Source organism: Xiphophorus couchianus, chromosome 21, assembly GCF_001444195.1.
Source record: "Xiphophorus couchianus chromosome 21, X_couchianus-1.0, whole genome shotgun sequence".
NCBI lineage: Eukaryota > Metazoa > Chordata > Actinopteri > Cyprinodontiformes > Poeciliidae > Xiphophorus > Xiphophorus couchianus.
The window spans coordinates 14,412,383-14,431,155 of NC_040248.1; the positions used below are offsets into that span (position 1 = coordinate 14,412,383).

The window sequence follows — 18,773 nt, forward strand, 5'->3', positions numbered from 1 at the left end:
ATATCCTCCCCTCTTACCTTTAGATCATATTTTTTGTAGACGGAAAGGCGGTGGGAGAAAACATTGCGAGTAACAATCATGTAGGTCTCGTCTCCGTCCACTGTGAGACGGTACATCCCCAGAAACTGAGGCAGTAGGGTGTTGCCATGGCACTCCACAATGAACTACCAAAGGAGAGAGGAGAATACAAATTTATGGTCCTTTAAGATCACAATGGCTCTTTGCAGTGCGCACAAGTACGTTGGAACAAAAACGAAGAAGAAAACACAGCAGGATCCCTTTAAGAGCGTTTTTTGGTTATCAGCTTTGAGGTGATAAATGAATATGAGGGCCACAGGGCCCTCGTGTCTACTGGCTCTCAGAGGAAAACTTTACTCAGTGAAATTTCATTGGAATAATTCTTATAAAATAAAGCAGTAAAAGACATCAAAAATGAAAAATGCCTGTAAAAGAAAATACCAGAAAGGCAGTATGGACAAAATCACTTGGACTTTCCGGTTGTTTACTCATGCTCATGTACGATCTTAAATGGGTAAAGCTGTAATTAATGAATGTGATGGAAATCTGTCTTTCTAAATAAAAAAATAATTACAAAAAAAAGAAAAATGCAAAATAAATGTCAAGTGACTGCAATTCATTTAATTATGTCATAAAACAAGAAAAAAAGACACAAAAGTTATGGAATTTATAGAGACCTCTTAAAAATATGTAAAAAAAAAAAACATTTTTTTTTTGTACAGTAAGAAAGTCATTTTTCACCTGATGATATTTCTTTAAAATGTTGTGCATCTCAGCCACATCCTCGCTGCTGATGATTTTGATGACATAGCGCTTATCGTAAGAGGTATGAAAGCGGGCCCCACTGCGACCCTGGGCCTCGCTGTTCAAGGGAGCACTGCGAGTCAGAGAGTTCTGCAGAAACAGAACAAGGTGGCAAAGCTCACACAAAAGATATACTGTGATATAAAGATATACAATGGTAAAATTGAGGTTTATATTAGATTTATACTCCTTACACATTTTGTGGCACCATAACCACATATTTTAGTGTATTTTATATGATAAATTGACACAAATATGAACTTTATGGAAGTAAAAAGCAATAAACAGGATTTTCTAATTTTATACAAATAAAAATCTGAAAAGTGTGGAATACATTTGTCTTGAGTCCCAAGACTATACTTTGCAGAACCATTTTTAATTACAGCTACAAGCCTTTAAGGGTGTGCCTTCGCTAGTTTTCTATACTTTTTGTCATTCCTTTTTTCAAAATGGCTCATGCTTAGGCAGACCTAGCATCATAGGGCATCAATTTTCAAGTGTTATCAAAGACTTAATTAGACACAGGTCTGGACTTTGACTAGGCCCTTTAAATATATGAAAATTCTTTGAACCAAGCAAGTCTTTTGTGGCTCTGCCTGAATGTTTAAAGTTGCCCTTCTGTACTAGTGACTCTTCACCTAGGTGTCAGGTCTTCTGGAGCCTCCAACACTGATTCTACCACAGATGTGTTTCACCAGGGAGAAGCACATTACAGTGATGTAAAGAGCTAGTTTTCTGTAAACTAGCCAAAAAGTCACATTTTGGTCTCTTCTACTTTGAGCACCTGCTTCTTATAAAATCCCAATAAAATGTATTGATGTTCGTGGTGGAAAAAACACCTCCTCCAAGAAACTGGATGCAGATACCAGATCTAAAACGTATCCTGACATATTCTAACTAAACAGATTGGATTATATGACTGAACTTTCCAATCCATAATGTCCGTCATCCACCTTCGACTAACTGCCTCCCACACAGCAGTCTGAACACGCAAGACTCTGACCCCTGTACACATGGAGGCAAACAGCTGCTGCCCAGACTTTGGAGTCCAACGTAACATGATCCAACATCTCCTGGCACAATCCCTCATTCACTAGGAATTCCTCACCCACCAAATCCTTTTCTTCTTTAGAATTGACTAGAGAACTGCCTCTTCATAAAGAAAATTATCCTTTAAAATAATTTCTTACAGTTGTTTTAGCAGGTCACTGTATACCACCAGCTGGGTTTTTCTCAATACAAGGGGAAAAAATATCATTACATTTGCACTTTAGGGATTCTTGAAAATATTTATTTGATATTGTTACGAACTGTGAACTAAAAAAAAGACAACAAAACAAAAACAACAAAAAAATTTATAAACTCTACGCTTTAACCCTATAGGGAAGCAATTTAGTAAATTCTACTCTTTATTTAGACTGGAGAGTTCCCCATTCACTCCAACCAACTGAATCCTAATGTAAACATTAAGGGAGGACAGCTGCAGCGCACTGGAACACAATGACCTCCGAATACTGCCAAATCACTGACTGCACTGGGAAATGGGGCTTACTGGGAAAGAGGGAAAAATCAAGGAACTGCAAGATTGGATTCTGACAAAAGTAGAGGGAAAAAAAGCACATCGACAGTACTACAGTGAAGCTCTACATTAACTGGCAACCTCCAACTGATTCAGACCCAGTTATATAGGGATTAAAAAGAAGAAATGTGAAGTCTGTTTATACCGAGAAATCCTGATCGTCAATACCAAACCTCTCCCTGAGGTTTCGGAACACGAGGGGGCAGTACTCCTTGAATTTGAAATGGCTCGGCATGTTCTCCCTGCAAACACAGAAACAAAACAAATCAGGAAACACGAAGAGCATCAATCTTCAGGTGGTGCAAGTCTGAAATGTGATTCTCTTTAGCCTTGTAACAATTTGAGGGATGAGAAATATATCTTACTACATTGTTGTGACATATAAAACACCTTACTTGTTAAAGAGGTGGTTGTCCACTTTAATCTTAGAATAGGCCTTGAAGTCATCTGGCATGAGCATGATGGGAACCTGAACGTGGCTTAACTCGTTTATCTGCGTAGAGAAACAAAGAAGGTCAACAGGTCAGCATATTTATACTAGAAGCAACCAAACAATGTGATGGACTGGCTTCCTGGTTTGTTGTCATGGAGTGGACAGATTAAAATTTGTACACGAGGGCATCATTTCAACTGTTTCCTTCAAATGTGTATTTAATCAAGAAGAAAACCTTCTGTTATGACCACCAGGGAAAACAATAGTGATTTGGTATTCTAAAGAAACAAACCTTTTGTGAGAACTAGTGTAACCCTGACAGGAGAGAGTTAAACCTCCAATAACCCCGGGCTTGTGACACATTAAAAAGAACCAAGAATTTAAATTCTGAAAACTATATACAAAAAAGCCTCCTCTTTCAACGTATAAAAGCGTTTTATGTCACCACATTTTCAGGTTCTATGGTCATTTTATCAGTAGTTAGTACAAAGGTTGCCATTTTAACATATTCACATGACCAAGTACTCATAAATCCTGATGATTCTAGAAAGATGACAATCTGAGAGTGACCTGGTATTGGTCAGGCTGAACTCATTTTCAAAAGAAATATGCTTTCTTACTTTGTCAATGACCCACTGATCAAAAAAGACAGGCATCAGCCTGGCCTAAGCCCTGCACAACACTAAGCAGGTATGGAAAATAAATGAATGATTATGCCAAAACATACCTTTGTCAGTTATAGTGCTCTTGATAGTAGAGCAATCTTAAAGCCAAATACTCAAATCATTGGACCAGTGTATTTTCTTTCTTTTATATATTAATCAAAGCACAAAGCCTTGAAGTTATTATTAGGACTTAGATAAGTGCAGAGAGTTCAGGCCTGAACCAATCCCCTCATCTAAGCTCCTGGTATTATGAGAAGTCTACAGATGGTGCCATAAATGTTGAAGTTTAGAGGTGTTTTAAATAGACAGATTAAAACAGGTTGGAGACATCAGCGTAACAAAAAAAAAAAACCTTCAGTGTCTCATTAACATTTAAGTAAAGTACGAGTTAGCCAAGTGGGTAAGAGGCATGACGTGCTGTACAACCGAAAAATAAATCAGATTCATTCTTTTAGCCTGTTTTGTCTGCTAGGCTAAGCTGTGTCACACTACGAATCAGACTGATTTTTCAATAAGTGATGATATTACAATTAGCATTAGAAGCTGCGCAAAACTTTTTATGACTCAGAAATTTCAAAATTGTGCAATTTTGGAAATGACTTTTGAAGTTTTGGTCTAAATTAGAGCTTGACAATTAACTCCAGTTGCATTTCAATTTTGATTTTTGATCCCAAACATTCACGACAAGAACATAATTTTTCAAATATAGCGATTGTTACTTTTGTTACATTATGCATCGCAAGTACACACATCTGTTCTTTAAATAAATACTTCCAAATTCAACTATTCAATATTTGTCTAAATAATACTACTGAGGTTTTTTTTCCATAGTTCCCCCAATCAAAAATTCAAACCATAAAAATGACATTGATTTTATTAAAGTAGACACAAACCATCACACTGAGTTAGACTTTACATTCCATGACTGCATATTTACAATAATGAGTCAACAGAACAGAACGCAAGGGGACACTTGACATCCTGGCACACTAATAAAGCCAAAGGGCTTCAAACACTTACGGCCCCTTTCAGGTATTTCCACTTCTAGCTGGCTCTGCTCCACATTGCTGCATTACGTAGACCTGACATTTGTTATGACAGCAGGCCCAGCTTGATAAACATATGATGTGTGTGTGCTTGTCTCTGTGCATGTTTCTTTGTGGTGGCCTCCAGGCAAGAATGCTGGCAGGTTGCTGTATTTGCTCTCTATTAATAACCTCACATTTCAGCAAGCATTTTCTTTTAAATATTGGTGATCTGAAAATGCTCCAACATTCAGGTCTTTACGAGTTTTAACATTTATTTACAGAACCCGACACTGTTCATTATTAAAACTAATAGCATTTTGTTTTACGCTTTTAATGTCAAACTCATTTTAACAAATTTGCATTGCGGATTTATTTAGTTTTAACAAATCATCCATTCCTTCATTCACATCCCAGATTTTAGTTCTTTAAGAGTTGCCACTGTGTCGACATAAATGACGACAAATTAACGTAATTTATGATCACGTTAATTTGTCTCTTCTGCTCTTTTTCAAGGACAGTTAAAAGCAAAAGTTTTTTTTTTATTTGGCTCAAGGATCAGACCACTCTAGACTGAATGTAATCATAACTGTGGAAAAAAAGAATAATAATTCCTTTTTCCTGGCCTAGCGTTAAATACACAGTGCCATATTGACACAAAAGCTTCAGCATGACTGTTCACATCTGCCATTAAAGTCCATCCTGAGTAACCAGATCTGAGTCACTTGCTCTACATGCTTGTGACACATTGAATTTATTGGCTGGGTGAGCACCACTACAAATTGTTAAACCAGCTGCAGAAAAACAGAACTTCACACTGAAAATAAAACAACTAATTCACATTGACTAAATTTCCTTTGATCAGCTCTGATTTGTGATTTGCAAGTCAAACACAGTTTTTTCACCTCCCTCTAAACAAGAAGATATAAGATCTCCCACCATTTTCAGTCTAGAAAAGACATCAGCTAACAGAAGACAATCCCTCTGGAAGTTGTCATGTAGCAATCACAACTATTAATGTTAATTCACTCATCATTCGAACATTTTGAGCAGGCTTTAAATTTTAACCAGTCATAGCAACTTCTCTGCTATGAGAAGTTGAAGTTGAAACACAGAAACCTTAAGGGTTTCTGTGTTTCCTTCTTTTCTGACCAATCATTGCATTCAGCTGAATTTTGACCAATCCTCCAAGGCCCCTTCTAAATTAACTTCCTGTTTAGGACGTCTCTTAAAAGCTGAATCTGCAAGATCAAACAATGTGTTGTGGTAAATGGTAACATTTGCCTTTTTAAAATTTTTTTGCACAAACCATTTTGAGATTTTTCTTTTCAGAATTTGCTTATAGAGTGTACAATGACCAATTCTTTGGCATTTTGAAAACTTCTCAGGATATGATTTTACTTGTATTAAAGGTGCCATTTCGATAAGAACTATGTAAAAATCCTGTTTTTTCGGAAGGTTATCTGCAGCAATTATAACTTTTTTTGTAAGACAATGTTATGGCAAAAATAAAGCTTAAAAATAGCAGCATCCTTGAGGAACTGATTGTTATGCAATAAAATTATTAAAAATAAAATTATTTTGAGACCAATCACTGCACTCGGCTGTGATTTTACATACATTAAATTAAATTAAAATTTGACTAAGGTTAACAGCACATAGTACCTCCTTCACTTATAAAGCATCCAACCATAAGATAAAAGAAATCGCGGAGAATAGTGAAAGAGAGTGGCTAAAAGGGAGAAAGTAAAACTGAACAATAGACAGCAAGGAACAAAAGATATGGAAATGAAGACACTTGAGTGTCAGAGTCAGCAGATGCCATATCCAAGTATGTTTCAGCACCCTCGTGTGACAGGCACTGACGTCACGCTGGGGGTTATAAAACAGATGCACCCTTGGTACTCAGTAGGGAGATGTCACCTAATCAACAAGGCTCAGTTTTACACACGAGCAAAGACAATGCCTAACAACATATACAGCCTGAAGTACACAAATCTTGTTATAAACAGGAGAAGATGTAAAACTACAATGAAAATATTTGATAAAAGAAATGGCACGATTCTCAACACTTAAAAGAAGCCTCACATCTGCTGCACTGACTATTTTTGTACCATTACCGATTTTAGTAACAAATGTCCCCATTTCTTCCTTTGAATTCTTCTACTTCAAAGACGTAAAAGGGTAGCTTCAGCGATAGTCTTTATTGAAATGACAATTTAGGTTACCATGCTTCTGCCTCACAGTAAGACTTTGTTTTGGATAATAAGCCATTTTTCAAAATGTAGCTGCTAAACACTGTTTAATGTTCCTCTCTAAAAGATGTGGTTCCATCTGTAAACAACAGCAACAGTAAATAATGTCTACTAGTGGTTCTTATTTTGAGGAGAGTAGCTTTTACGTTATGCTTTAACACACGCCTGCGTGTCTTTGCTCATTCCTCCTGCAGTTATCAAACTTGCAGACAAATTTCACACGACCACTTCCTTCTTGTCTCCATGGCAATGAAGATTGGTTTTCCGGCCCTGGGTGAAGCAACTCTGCTATGTTGCTCCATTGGACAGGAAGTCGGTGAGAAAGAGCATGCTCAGTCAGCACATGGCATAACCTTGCTTGTCTGAATGTTGACTTGACTAACTTTCAGCAGATGGCACCTTGCAGAAAACTGTGAGGACAGAGATAATACTTCTTGACACAGCAAACAAAAAACCAGGGCTGGAGGGAAACATTTGAAAAAGAAGAGGAAATCTATGGCTAGATAAGATTTATTCTGATCATCTGACTCAACATCTCCAAGTAGAATTTTCGACTGGTAAAATGTGCACACCCAGTTCCTCCTAAACTAAATCTACATTACATAAAGAAGTCAAGAAGTAGTAACACAATTTTGTCATATTTTCAAATAAAAAGAATGTGTAAATGAAATATACTACAAGACCCCATGACTCTACATCTAATATGAAAAATAGCAGAAGTTGCTGTATCCGTATTCAAGAGATTTTTCTGCAGATACGCTCTGCAGCGTGACAGTGTTAAAATTGGTTTTGACACATACAGTTCCTAAGTGTTGTAGATATTTTTCAAGGAGCTTGCAAGTGAGAACAAGCAGTGTTCTGGGGAGAATTTGCAAAGTTGATCTCTCAAGAAGATATTGGAAGAAAATCAGTGCATGAGACTTTTTTTTTTTTTTTTTTTTTAACTGTTCCACAAAATGGCCACAAAAGGTAAGCCTTGCTTACAGCCGCCTTGGTGGTTTAGCCAGCCACATGAATTAATCAGTATGGCAGCACCAGAGAGCTGCAGAGTTTGTCCACTTCACACCTACTTGCTAACTCTGTTACATCACTGACGTACTTGTAAGCACTCCCAATGCTGGTTTAACACGCATAAGGTCCGGTTTGAGAGAGTTATGCAATATGTGAACACAACAGCTATTCTTTCCAAAGATTTTACTTTAAACAAGCCAAAGTGTCGGGAAAAAAAAGTTGTTTTTTTCTTTTTTTTGCCATACTGTGATACATTTTACCAAGTTGGATGTGGTTGGATGTTTTTCTTCTTTCTGGAAGTGGACACTACCAATATCTCACCAAGCTGCCAGCTTTTTAACAAAAATTAAGAAATCAGATGCTTGAAAGTGGCTAACCTTGAGTCCTCTTCATTCAGCAACAAGAAATGGCATGATTTGCCACTTCAAAAAGTTTTATTAGACAAATTCCAATTTAGGGTTGAACAAAAAACAAAAAAATCTGATCTTTTTCTGATCTGCACTCTGAACTTTTGATCCTAAAGGTTTGCCATTTTCACAATCAGAGTTGTTTAGATTGAGGCACAGAGTTATGAAGAGTTTTTAAAAGAAAAATATTTTATACAACATCTCGTGACATGTCTGCAATTCACTTAGACTGGATAAGAGCAAGATTTTAAACAGATAACAGTAAGGTTGAGTGGAGTAGCTTCATTAAAGCTGTGCTATTTCAGCCTTTTGGGACATTTACCATTCATATACATGATGAGATTGGCAATACTCTGGAAACCATTAAAAATCAACAATTTGTTGGCAGTACATACTGATGCTCTTGTTTTCCTAACTGTGCTGACACCTAATATAAGATGCTGAAAACAGTTTAAAATGCCAACCTTTTCATTTTGCCTAAACTTTAAAATTCTGATAAAAAACTGATTTACAGAATTAACTTAATCAAGGGTTTGTTGAACAAAAAAAGTGTAAAAAAAAAAAAAAGATTATACACCAGAAAGCAGCTTACAGATGGAAAGGTATTTCAAGTGTGTGTCTAACCCTAGAAGAGTTAAGATTTATTTGAAAAACATGGCGCCAGTGGTGACTTAAACATGAAAGTTCTCTACAAGCAGCATAATGCTCAACCCACAATAATCAGCAGGGACACCAACATGTCAAATGGTGGACTCGTCATGTTTCAATCACAATTGTGGTAATACAGGACACAAACTTTGCTGCTATAGAGCTCATGTAACTTATACTCAACTTTTCTTGAGTAGGCAGACACAGTTTATCACATGCCTCCAATTACTCATGCTGGCTATTTGTGACTTTGTATGAAAGTGATCTTTAAAATTAGCCAATAGATGTCCAGAAATTCACATTTGGTTCTCACCAGGTTCATAAATTAAGCAACTGACAAAGTCCTGACATACTGAAGCCTCAAAGCTTTTTTTTCACTAACCACAGAGTTGTGTCTTTAGCTGCACTTGATAAATGTACTTTATGGATTATAAATTACTTTAAATGTACAATGTGCATTTAAAGATGGAGGGATACAAAACTTTTAGGCAATTGGATAAAGAATAATGTCTGTGAATGATAATATTTTGTTATTCTATTTCTTTTTTCTTTAACTCAAAAACACTTAAAATCAAACTGTATCATTTTCTTGTCTTTTTCAGATAGCATGTGAAACTTGGTAATCAGACTTTGTCACAAGAAACTGACAGCCCTGTTTATAGTGACTGGGCTTAATGCTTAAAATAAGATCCTTTACCTCATTTCCCTTTTACGTAAATAATATATTGACATAAATAATGTCAATATATTATTTAGGTTTAGTAACTACTGGTTTAGTAACTACTTTTTCAACTATCAGGTTCTCACAGTGCTTACTAAAAAAATGCTAGCAGTTTCTGACTCACACTGAATAATAAAAAAAAAGCTAAATGTTAAACACAGACTGTTAAATTGCAAGAAAATAAAGCATCCCCAACTCTACAACCCACAAGGGAGCCATTTATCCACTGGATGAGACGGCAGTCAGAGTGTCTTAATTAATCTGCCTTATATTTATTTAGTGAGTTGCTGTCTCAGATCAATTTTTTTTAATTTAATAAGCAACAATAGTTTGAATGTTTTTACAACATGGCTATTTTACCCCTTAACCATTTTGTATATGCCATTTCATATGGACCATGCACTTGAGGCAAGTCATGGAGCTTTCAGCAATTGTTAATATTTAAACAGAAAATGCGTTCAGGCATATGTAATACTTTGCTCTTGTGGAACAGGAGCTTTAGCAACATATTTAATTTCCTCATAAACATCAGAGTAAAGATCTTAAAGAGGATTTATCAAGTTTGTATCACTACTCAGCTTCATAGCTACCACTCTGTAGGGCTTTAGACAAAAAGGCTTTTCCTGTCTTTCTGCCACATTGACAAAATTCCTCCAAACAATAGCGTTGATTTTTCCTTCTTGACTAAGCACCGTCATAAAGGCTGACTATACTTGCTACATTATGGGAGATTTAAACGTCAAGCGCTGGCTCATCTTTTTGTTATTTTGGTTTTTAGCCATAAATATCCAGGTGAGCAGCAACAAGGAAAGAGATGGACAGAGTTGTGTAGCTGTGTCGCTGATGTCCAAAATTGTTTGACAACTTGAGGAATAAAACATCTCAGTTTTTATCCATTTTGACCCAAATGCTTTGGTATTATTTAGTGTCGGTTCTCACTTCCGAAAATCTTAAGAACGCCTCAATTATCGGGATAATGAAGCGTTACCATTATACACAACACTAGCTACATATGTGTTGTGTATTTAGAAGGATCTGAAACCATGCTTTCACTATAGTTTTGTAAAAAGAAGCCAGAGATGGTTTTCTCCATCACCACTTCTATTCCACATCTTCATTCTGTGATCATCTTCGTTTGCATACTTCTAACCAAGGGGTCCATGTCTCTCTTTATGTGTGATTCCCCTCCACGGAATCACACGGAATCAGGGTTATTCAATCTAAAACCAGGGTTATTCAATATGGTTTATTATCTTGGTCTGTGTTCCCCGAGGAGAAATGATAATGTAGCCTATTGAATGTGCTGTTTAGCCAAACAGAAAGCATGGTGACAGAAACATGGAGCTGAATCTAAAATATATAGAAGACAAAACAGCTGCCATGGCGCACCAGAAAGTCCGGTGGACATTAGAGACGTCTTTGTTTGCAACAGTTCTTTCCTCCGTTAAATATAGTTCAGAAACTAACGCCATTGCTTCTTCCAATCCGTCATGTTTGCTTATTCTGAACTCACGTTTTGTCTCGAGAGTTTTTGCGAGATTTCCTGTCTGACATCTGAATGTTGGTGAGTGAAAATCAGTTTGTGTGTGGTGTGTGGTTTCTGTTGGCTCGACACGACACACTGTGCGACCAAACCTGTTAAACATAAGATTTTTTTACTATCTCATGAGGTCTTTCAAGTTTTGAAAACTGGTCGATATGCTTAAAGTCTTGCTGTGTGAACCACAGAAAGTTGGCATTAAGTTAACTTTATCAAAGCAAATATTTATTCATGCTTTTACAACTACAAAGATTTCCTCCTAGCATGAATACAGTCAGATGCTCAACTGAAAAAGGAAGGCAATCTTAGACAATCTTTTATGATAAAAAGCATCCCTCAACTAATTAGGAAGAGGTGACATTCACACCAGAGGGAAAAAAGTAACTACCATAGTATGTATGAGCTCTGAAAGGAATGTACCTTCCGATTGGGTATTTAGCTCTTCTGGCCAAACCTAATTATTTAATATACTGCTTGACTCAATTCTAACAAAATCATCTGCTTTCAGATATATGTGAGAAAAATCTTGTTTCCCTTCATTTTCTGCTGGATTCAAAGAAACTGGATTCAATGTCCTGTTCAGATATATGGCACTGTATGTGCTGAAGCCCTGGAATAAATGGAAAGGTACTCACTTCATATTTTCAGATCAGGCCTCTATAAAAAAAGAGGTTGATCCCAGAAAAGCTTGATCTAAGAGAAAATGAAAATACTGCCCATGGTAACAAAAGACCAATGTTTTGAGTAAGCAGATACAATTTAACACATGCCTCCAACAACTCATGCAGATATACGGATTAGTGGAGCACAGTACACAATGGTAAAATATTGTTCTCTTATTTAAAACAAAAAGGAAGTTTAGTGAGCAGGAACAAAAGCCCTTTTAAATTAATGTTTTGCTGTGGGACTGTAACAACATCAGAAGATGCCTTTTCAGTCTTTCCCTCAGGGTATCAGGAAGTGAGGTACCACCTTTTTTGTTTTCTTTACCCGGAATCAGTAGACACATTAATGGTGAGTCACTCCAGAAGATATTCATAGTAACCTCCATGCAATACACAGAACGAGACTCAGCTACCTCGATTAAGAGAGACACAGGAAAGATAATATAACACCCATCCTCTCTGTACCTTCAGTGTATCAACTAGACAAGATAAGGCAATATAAAATCTGCTGATCTGCCAGGAAATCCTCCAGCTGAAGAAAATGTGAAAAAGTTTTTTTATATGCCAGTATGAAAAGCTTGTGTCTAAATATGGTAAATTTGCTTTTTATGTTGGTGGATTCATCCAAAGATTATAGAAAAACTACTGTGAATTATGTATGAGATATTTGCATTTTGCAAAATGTGAAAACAACTTCAATTATCTTAAATTTTTCTGTCAACACAACAATTGCACCAGTTTTTTTAAGACCAATTTTACTGGCCTAAAAGCAGTCTGCAGGGTTTCTCGTACTTAAATGTGTTAGGCAAGTAACCAATCACACCAAACTCTGGCTTCAGGAGTTGATAAGTTGACTAGTTGGATTTGTGGGAGGGGGTTGCATTTATGGAACCTGTACATCAGTGCATGTTTTTGCATGTTGCTGCAATCTGGTTGCATTCTCAAGCCTCACCCTGAAATTGTTCCATTGCACTTTCCTGTTATTTACAGTCTGAGGTTACTTTTGAAATCACTTTAGTGTAGTAAGTAACCCTATAATAATGCCTTCATTAGCCTTCACACCCTATCTCAGTGGCTCAATCTGGTGATTTGATTCAGAATGCCAGGTCTTGAAGAAAGCAAGCAGTACTTTCTAAAGTGAAACAGCAGGAGATATAGCCTAAAGGCATGAGAAGAAAAGACGCTGGCCGAATCCCTGCTCCCTAAAATGCAATCCAAGAGAACAGTTTGAACATGCACACCCTCCTAAAGTGTGCTTCTTCAGCACAGTTCTTAAAAACACAACACAGTGAAAATTATTAACCTTAAATGAGCCTTCATCGGGACAACTTTGTGTTTCTGGGCATGTGTGAATAAACAGTTTTGTAAACTGGTGTATTTTTTATTCTTTATCGGTGTATTTTTTAAGTTTGCAAATAATACAAACTACACATTTAAAGAGTTTTGATAAAGAAAATGTAGCTATCAGTTTTTATTTATTTGCAGGTTTGTCATATTTGGTGTCATAAGATCAATATGCAGATCTCTCCAGAACGCGAACTAATACTGAGCAGCAAAGCTGTACGGAGTAAAACCTGCTTTGAACCTTACTTTGCCCCAGGCTTAACACCACAACCAGGTGGACAGTAATCCAACCAGACGACAGCTTAGATAAAGAACTACACCTTTGAATCTTCAGAGCTCTTGGCTTTACATACATGAGGCTATTTTGAGGATGTGTAATCCAAACCTAAGTGTAACCCTAACACTGCACCAATAAGCACCTGCTACTAAGTGAGCATTTGTGGGGCTAAAAAAATAAAAAATAAGCCAAATCAAACTTTTGCCAATTTCTACCAACGAGAAATGCTTAAAAGACTATGCTCCTGTTGAGATTGCTCTTTAATATTTCCAAAATGTTATTTTATAATACTATCTTCCATGTTTTGTCTTCTGTGTCAGCAGCATTAATAAAAAAGACTCTCGTCATGCTATCTTCTAAAATCCATGGCATGACTGATAAAAAATTCAACAGTGTTCTTTGAAATATGTCTTGTTTGATATTTCAATCCTGTGAACTCGATTTCATTTAACTTTACGTATATTTTAGAAATAATTTTATCTGTCACCTATAATATCGTATGCAAAAATTTTTTTTAGCTTAAAACATTTTCTATTTGTTTTTTCTGCAGAGAATGTGAATAGTATTTTCAAAAAAAAACAAAAAACATCCCAAACAGCAACTTCTGTCTTTTTCCTCCATGGATGAATTGGTTCAGTTTGGCACCCGTCTGAAGACACAACTCACGTAAACAGATAGCTACAATAAACAGTCTCTATTTACATTCACAAACTGCACAGCTCTCACTGGTAAACTAAAAATCCAAAAAAGGAAACGAAAAACCGAAAATGAACAATTTGATTAGAAAACACCAAGACCTTAAAAAACACCCACAGCTTGTATTAAAGAAGCAGTAGATATTTTGCATTTTTTGTTGAGGTGTATGGTAAAATATGCAAATTAGGCCAGTTAAAATATAAAATGTGTGGTTCAGATGTGTTAAATCAGAATCTACTTGTGATTTTATAAGCCTTTCACAGAATGACAACTGTAAAACAATGAAAAAAGAAAATAGAACAAAAAGTTTTATCTCTTTATTTACTCATTTTATTTGGTATCATAGTTCCTACTTTTCTCCAAGGTACGGGAATCTGGCATCAGAATTTATTGCTAGGGTTCCTGCTTATAAAATTTACCTCCTCTTTTGGACACTTTTTAAAGAAAAAAAAAATTGTAATTACTGTAGTATTTTGTTGGAATGATTCATTACTTTGCGATTGCAATTGCTACAACCTCTGGGTAAACCTACATATATACTGCATTGCTTTAGCTTTGCTGCTAGAGGAATTTATTTCCCAGGAATTACTCCCGGTGTTCAAAATTGTTTGCTATAAAAGCACCATGCATAAAACATACAAGATATAGTTTACAAAATTTGATGTGAATACGTTTGAACACCAAATTATTACCACAACGACGCCTGTCACAATAACAAATTTTGCCATATGATAAATTGTTCCAGAAGTTATTGCATTAAATGATAATATTGTTATTTTGAGAGCATTTTTCAGTAATATACTAGTAATGGCAAAATAATACAAGAACACATTCTCAAAGATCAATAAACTTTAGATTTTTATGAACATATAACACTGGAACTGAAAGACTTTATATCTAAAGTCTAAATATCTAAAGTAAGTGAACAAAAACAACAAAACTTTTCCTTTAAAAAAAGGGCTAGTTAAGACCAATGCACCAGACTGAAGACCTTTGTCATCCAGCATTTGGTAGAAAGAGAAAGAGAAAACAGACAAAAACAATAAATCATGCAAGTGAAAATTATTGAGTTTGCTTTAAATTATCACGCGATCAGTTGGAGAATTAACAAAAGCAAAACAGCATACTTATTTTGAAAGGACCTATGTTGCCTTTAACTCAGTTGTTAGGACTTTTGGGTTACATATTGTGAAAGCACTAGTCGCCACAAAAAGGGATTTAATTCAGTTTCTAAACCTTCTGCAATCGGATTGGCTTGATAGCCATGTTAATATCATAAACTGTATTTGATTCTATGTGGTTAATAATGGTGATGTAGTTCACTGTACTGGGCTAATCTAAGGGAACCCACAGGCACTTAGTACACTCAGTAAAAAAAAAAGAAAGTCATTTGTTGTTTCCACTCTAAACTGAACTTTCTATTGCTCATTTCAGTGTTCGTGAAAACTTCAGAATTTTGCATGGGAGGGCCTCAAGCAGGACATTTTCGAAACAATGTATTCAGGTGCTGCAGATTAGTACCTATTTAGTCGAAGGTATTATAGTGACCTCTGACATTTGCATGTTTTATACTGCACTTATGAATTTTATACAGTCAGCAAATTACAGCTACTGTTGTAATTCTATAGAAGGATTCTAATTTAGTAACTTCCCCATTTGAACTGTTATCTGATATTGATATTCATTTCTATTAAAAGTAGTTTGAAGCCACACATATCTTTACTGTAAGTTTTGCTACAATGATCTGTTTAGAAATTTGAGGAAAAAACAGGGGAAAAAAACATGATCTTTTTTTCTTTTTTTAAAATTCAAAACATTTTTCATCACTCAGCTCACTAATATACATTTTATTACAGCTGGTCCCAATTTATTATCCCTCTTAAAAAAAAAAACTTCCTAGAAAGCAATTTTAAGGAGCTATTAAATATAGACATTAATATTCAAGGATTGATACCTTTCATTATATCAATCCTTTTTAAATTTAATTTAAAAAACACACTTAAACACAGCAGGTTAACACACAGTTTTGCTTTCCTTTCCCTCATCTCTGTGCCACATTCTGCTCAGCTTCAAATGCGATGCAATAATTGCGCAGTGATGTCAAGTCGAGCAGCCAACAGAAATACCGAGAACTGTTGAGGAAAGCTGCACCATGGAAACAGATTTAAATCCTAAACGATTCAGCTCCCCTTTGTCACCTGAAGTATCTGCTCCAAGACAAACACAACTACGTCAGACTTTGGTCACAACGTTGTCGGACACGTGTGAAATCAGCGCACTACATTGCATGTGTTTTTTGTCGTACATTAATAATTTATGTCGGTAGTGTCCAATGTGTTTTTTCAAACACTGCTTATTTGCAACGTAAATCAGGAGGAATGGGGTACCCCCATCTTGTGCCCAATGGAAGCAATACAAGAGGGTTTTCCAGCACAACACTGGTGGCTAATGGCTCCAAGCTTGGTGTATAATTTGAAGCATCCCTTTTTGGTTAGGTAAAGGTCTATTTCACATCTTTTAAATGAATCTGAACTGTAATTAATCAGCTCTGGTTCAAAATCTAAAATACTTTAACTAGTTTATTCTACATTAAATGGAGCAGCTTGATATTTATCAACTTATTCTATTTCTTTATTGCTACGTTTCTACATCTCTCTATCTGAAAGAGAATATTTCAAATTAAAAATTTCTTGTCCTGTTATTCACATGTTACATAACAAAAGTCACCGTTTTTGCAGAATGGGTTTTGTTAGCGAAGTGGACGTGTGCTTCAGCAAGGGGAAAGAGTTTTCAGAAATGGGCCACCCGGGGAACCAGTTGTGAAAAGAACCACCTCTGATTATCAAAAACAATCTGAGTAAACTTTGAATTAAGTACATCATTTCAGTATGTTAAAAAAGGAGTAGAAGAACCTCTGAGATTATATGCCTTATTTGGTCTATCATCCTTGTTGTAGGGCATATTAACACAATGGTGCCAGATATGCGTGTATGCTTTCTGACTGTAAAGTTCTGTTTCATTCAATATTTAGCTAAAGCAGAAAGGAAATCAGTGATAAGATGCCTTGCATGGTCAAATGTTCTTTCCTGATACAGAACTATATAGGCTTGTCATGTATATACACAACAGGAAGTCAAAGAGGAGTTAACAACCCAAGCAGGCAAGCACATTCACTTCAAACCATACATCAGCACTGAATGAATCCTACAATACTAAAGTTTTATTACTGTTACATCTCAATAGATTTGCCATACAGTGACACTGACAGGAGATCTAACCACTGGAGTTATGTCATCACGTGTAACAACACAAAGCCTCGTGGTTTTGACAGCAAATGTGGCTTAAAGAACATCAAAGAGTCGACGGGGGGGAAAAAATAAGTGTGGATCATCGTCAAGGCATTAGACGATCTGACTTACCGAATGATTGACTCCCCACATGAGTACGCTTAGCAGAGGCTCGCTGGCACGGAAGAGCTTCACTTTCTGAGCGACGAAGTGTTTCTTCTTCGTCTTCGTTTTGCTCGCAATAGATGCGGCGATGCTGGCCGCCGAAGCCATGTTTCAAGCAAACTGGGTGGTTGCTGCAGTCCGTCCGATGGATGATGTGTAGAGAGCGTCTCCGCTTGAAGCTGGCACTGTGGCCTCACGATGTAGTAGTGATAACGCTATTCATTTAGCCACCTAACAAACCTAATAGGCCGAGTGTTCTTTTAATGCCAGGAACAGTTTGGAAAGGATGAGACGAAGCTAACAATACTGCTCTCCTGCACCTAAAGCCGTCCTCCGCCTCCCTCAGCCCACATCAACACTCTTCCTTCCTCGACTCGTCTGGAGCCCTTACTGAGCTGGCGTTAGCATAGCTAGCTACACGGGATAGCAAACACTAAGTGTTAATATAGTAAAATAATAAATATAAACACTGACAACTGGAGAAAGGGCAAATTCCCGTGGGAAATGGCGAACAAGCTAGGTTTTATCTGCAAAAGGGAATATTAATATGACAAATGAATGACGCTAAACGACTAACCGGGCAAACAGCTATAGTCCTTCCGACCTTCGTTGGCCATATGACGGTACAAAGCAGAAGCAGGCTACGCCGCTCGCTGCTTCTTCGCTACAAGCTAACCAGCGCTACTACTAGCCAGCCTTCAAGGTCCTCCTACGCGTTTGTAATCAGTCCGTAGAGATGACAGGGGCGTATCCTGTCATATCCATGCGCTGTTCGAAACAAAACACCGACCAGCAGATAACACGACGTTAATGTCCACCGGAGGTCAGCTCCAACTCCGCAGCACTGATGTTCATGTGTGCTGCTGTCAAATGACAGCTCGACGGATGGGAGGTGACAGTCCGAGCCGTGCAATGTCTGCTGCTGCTGCTGCGCTGATTCGCCGCACCTCCCTCCCTCCTCACTCAAGCTTCCCCTGTCCTTCACTAGCACATACCAGTTTTTATATATAGTCCTAAATTAAAATTAGTGTTTAACTACACAGCAAACATTCAACATTTAGTACTTTGTTTTCTATACATTTTCAAGCTTTTGTTTGAATAGTGATGCATCAGCAGAATCCCACCGGACATTCCCAGTCCTGGGTTTGCTTAGGATGAGATAAATCACAGGCTCTCTTTTCAGGAAGCAGCGCGATAATGTCCCTCACTACCAGCGAGGTAATGTCTGTAGAG

At 36.8% G+C, this 18,773-nt stretch overlaps 1 protein-coding gene across 5 annotated transcripts in view; it reads right to left on the minus strand.

Annotated features, from left to right (window-relative positions):
* Nucleotides 1-18,458, minus strand: part of pip4k2aa (phosphatidylinositol-5-phosphate 4-kinase, type II, alpha a) — a 32,135-nt gene extending 13,677 nt beyond the window's left edge. For 4 of the 5 annotated variants that reach the window (XM_028004882.1, XM_028004883.1, XM_028004880.1 and 1 more), the window contains exons 1-5: nt 17,508-18,458; nt 2,797-2,894; nt 2,547-2,643; nt 760-912; nt 18-164 (exon numbers count right to left, since the gene is read on the minus strand). In XM_028004882.1, coding sequence (XP_027860683.1) covers nt 18-164; nt 760-912; nt 2,547-2,643; nt 2,797-2,894; nt 17,508-17,648 — 636 coding nt within the window. In that variant the 5' untranslated portion in view covers nt 17,649-18,458. The remainder of the gene's footprint in view (nt 1-17; nt 165-759; nt 913-2,546; nt 2,644-2,796; nt 2,895-17,507) is intronic. The other variant, XM_028004884.1, reaches the window with a different exon arrangement.
* Nucleotides 18,459-18,773: the final 315 nt, after the last annotated feature.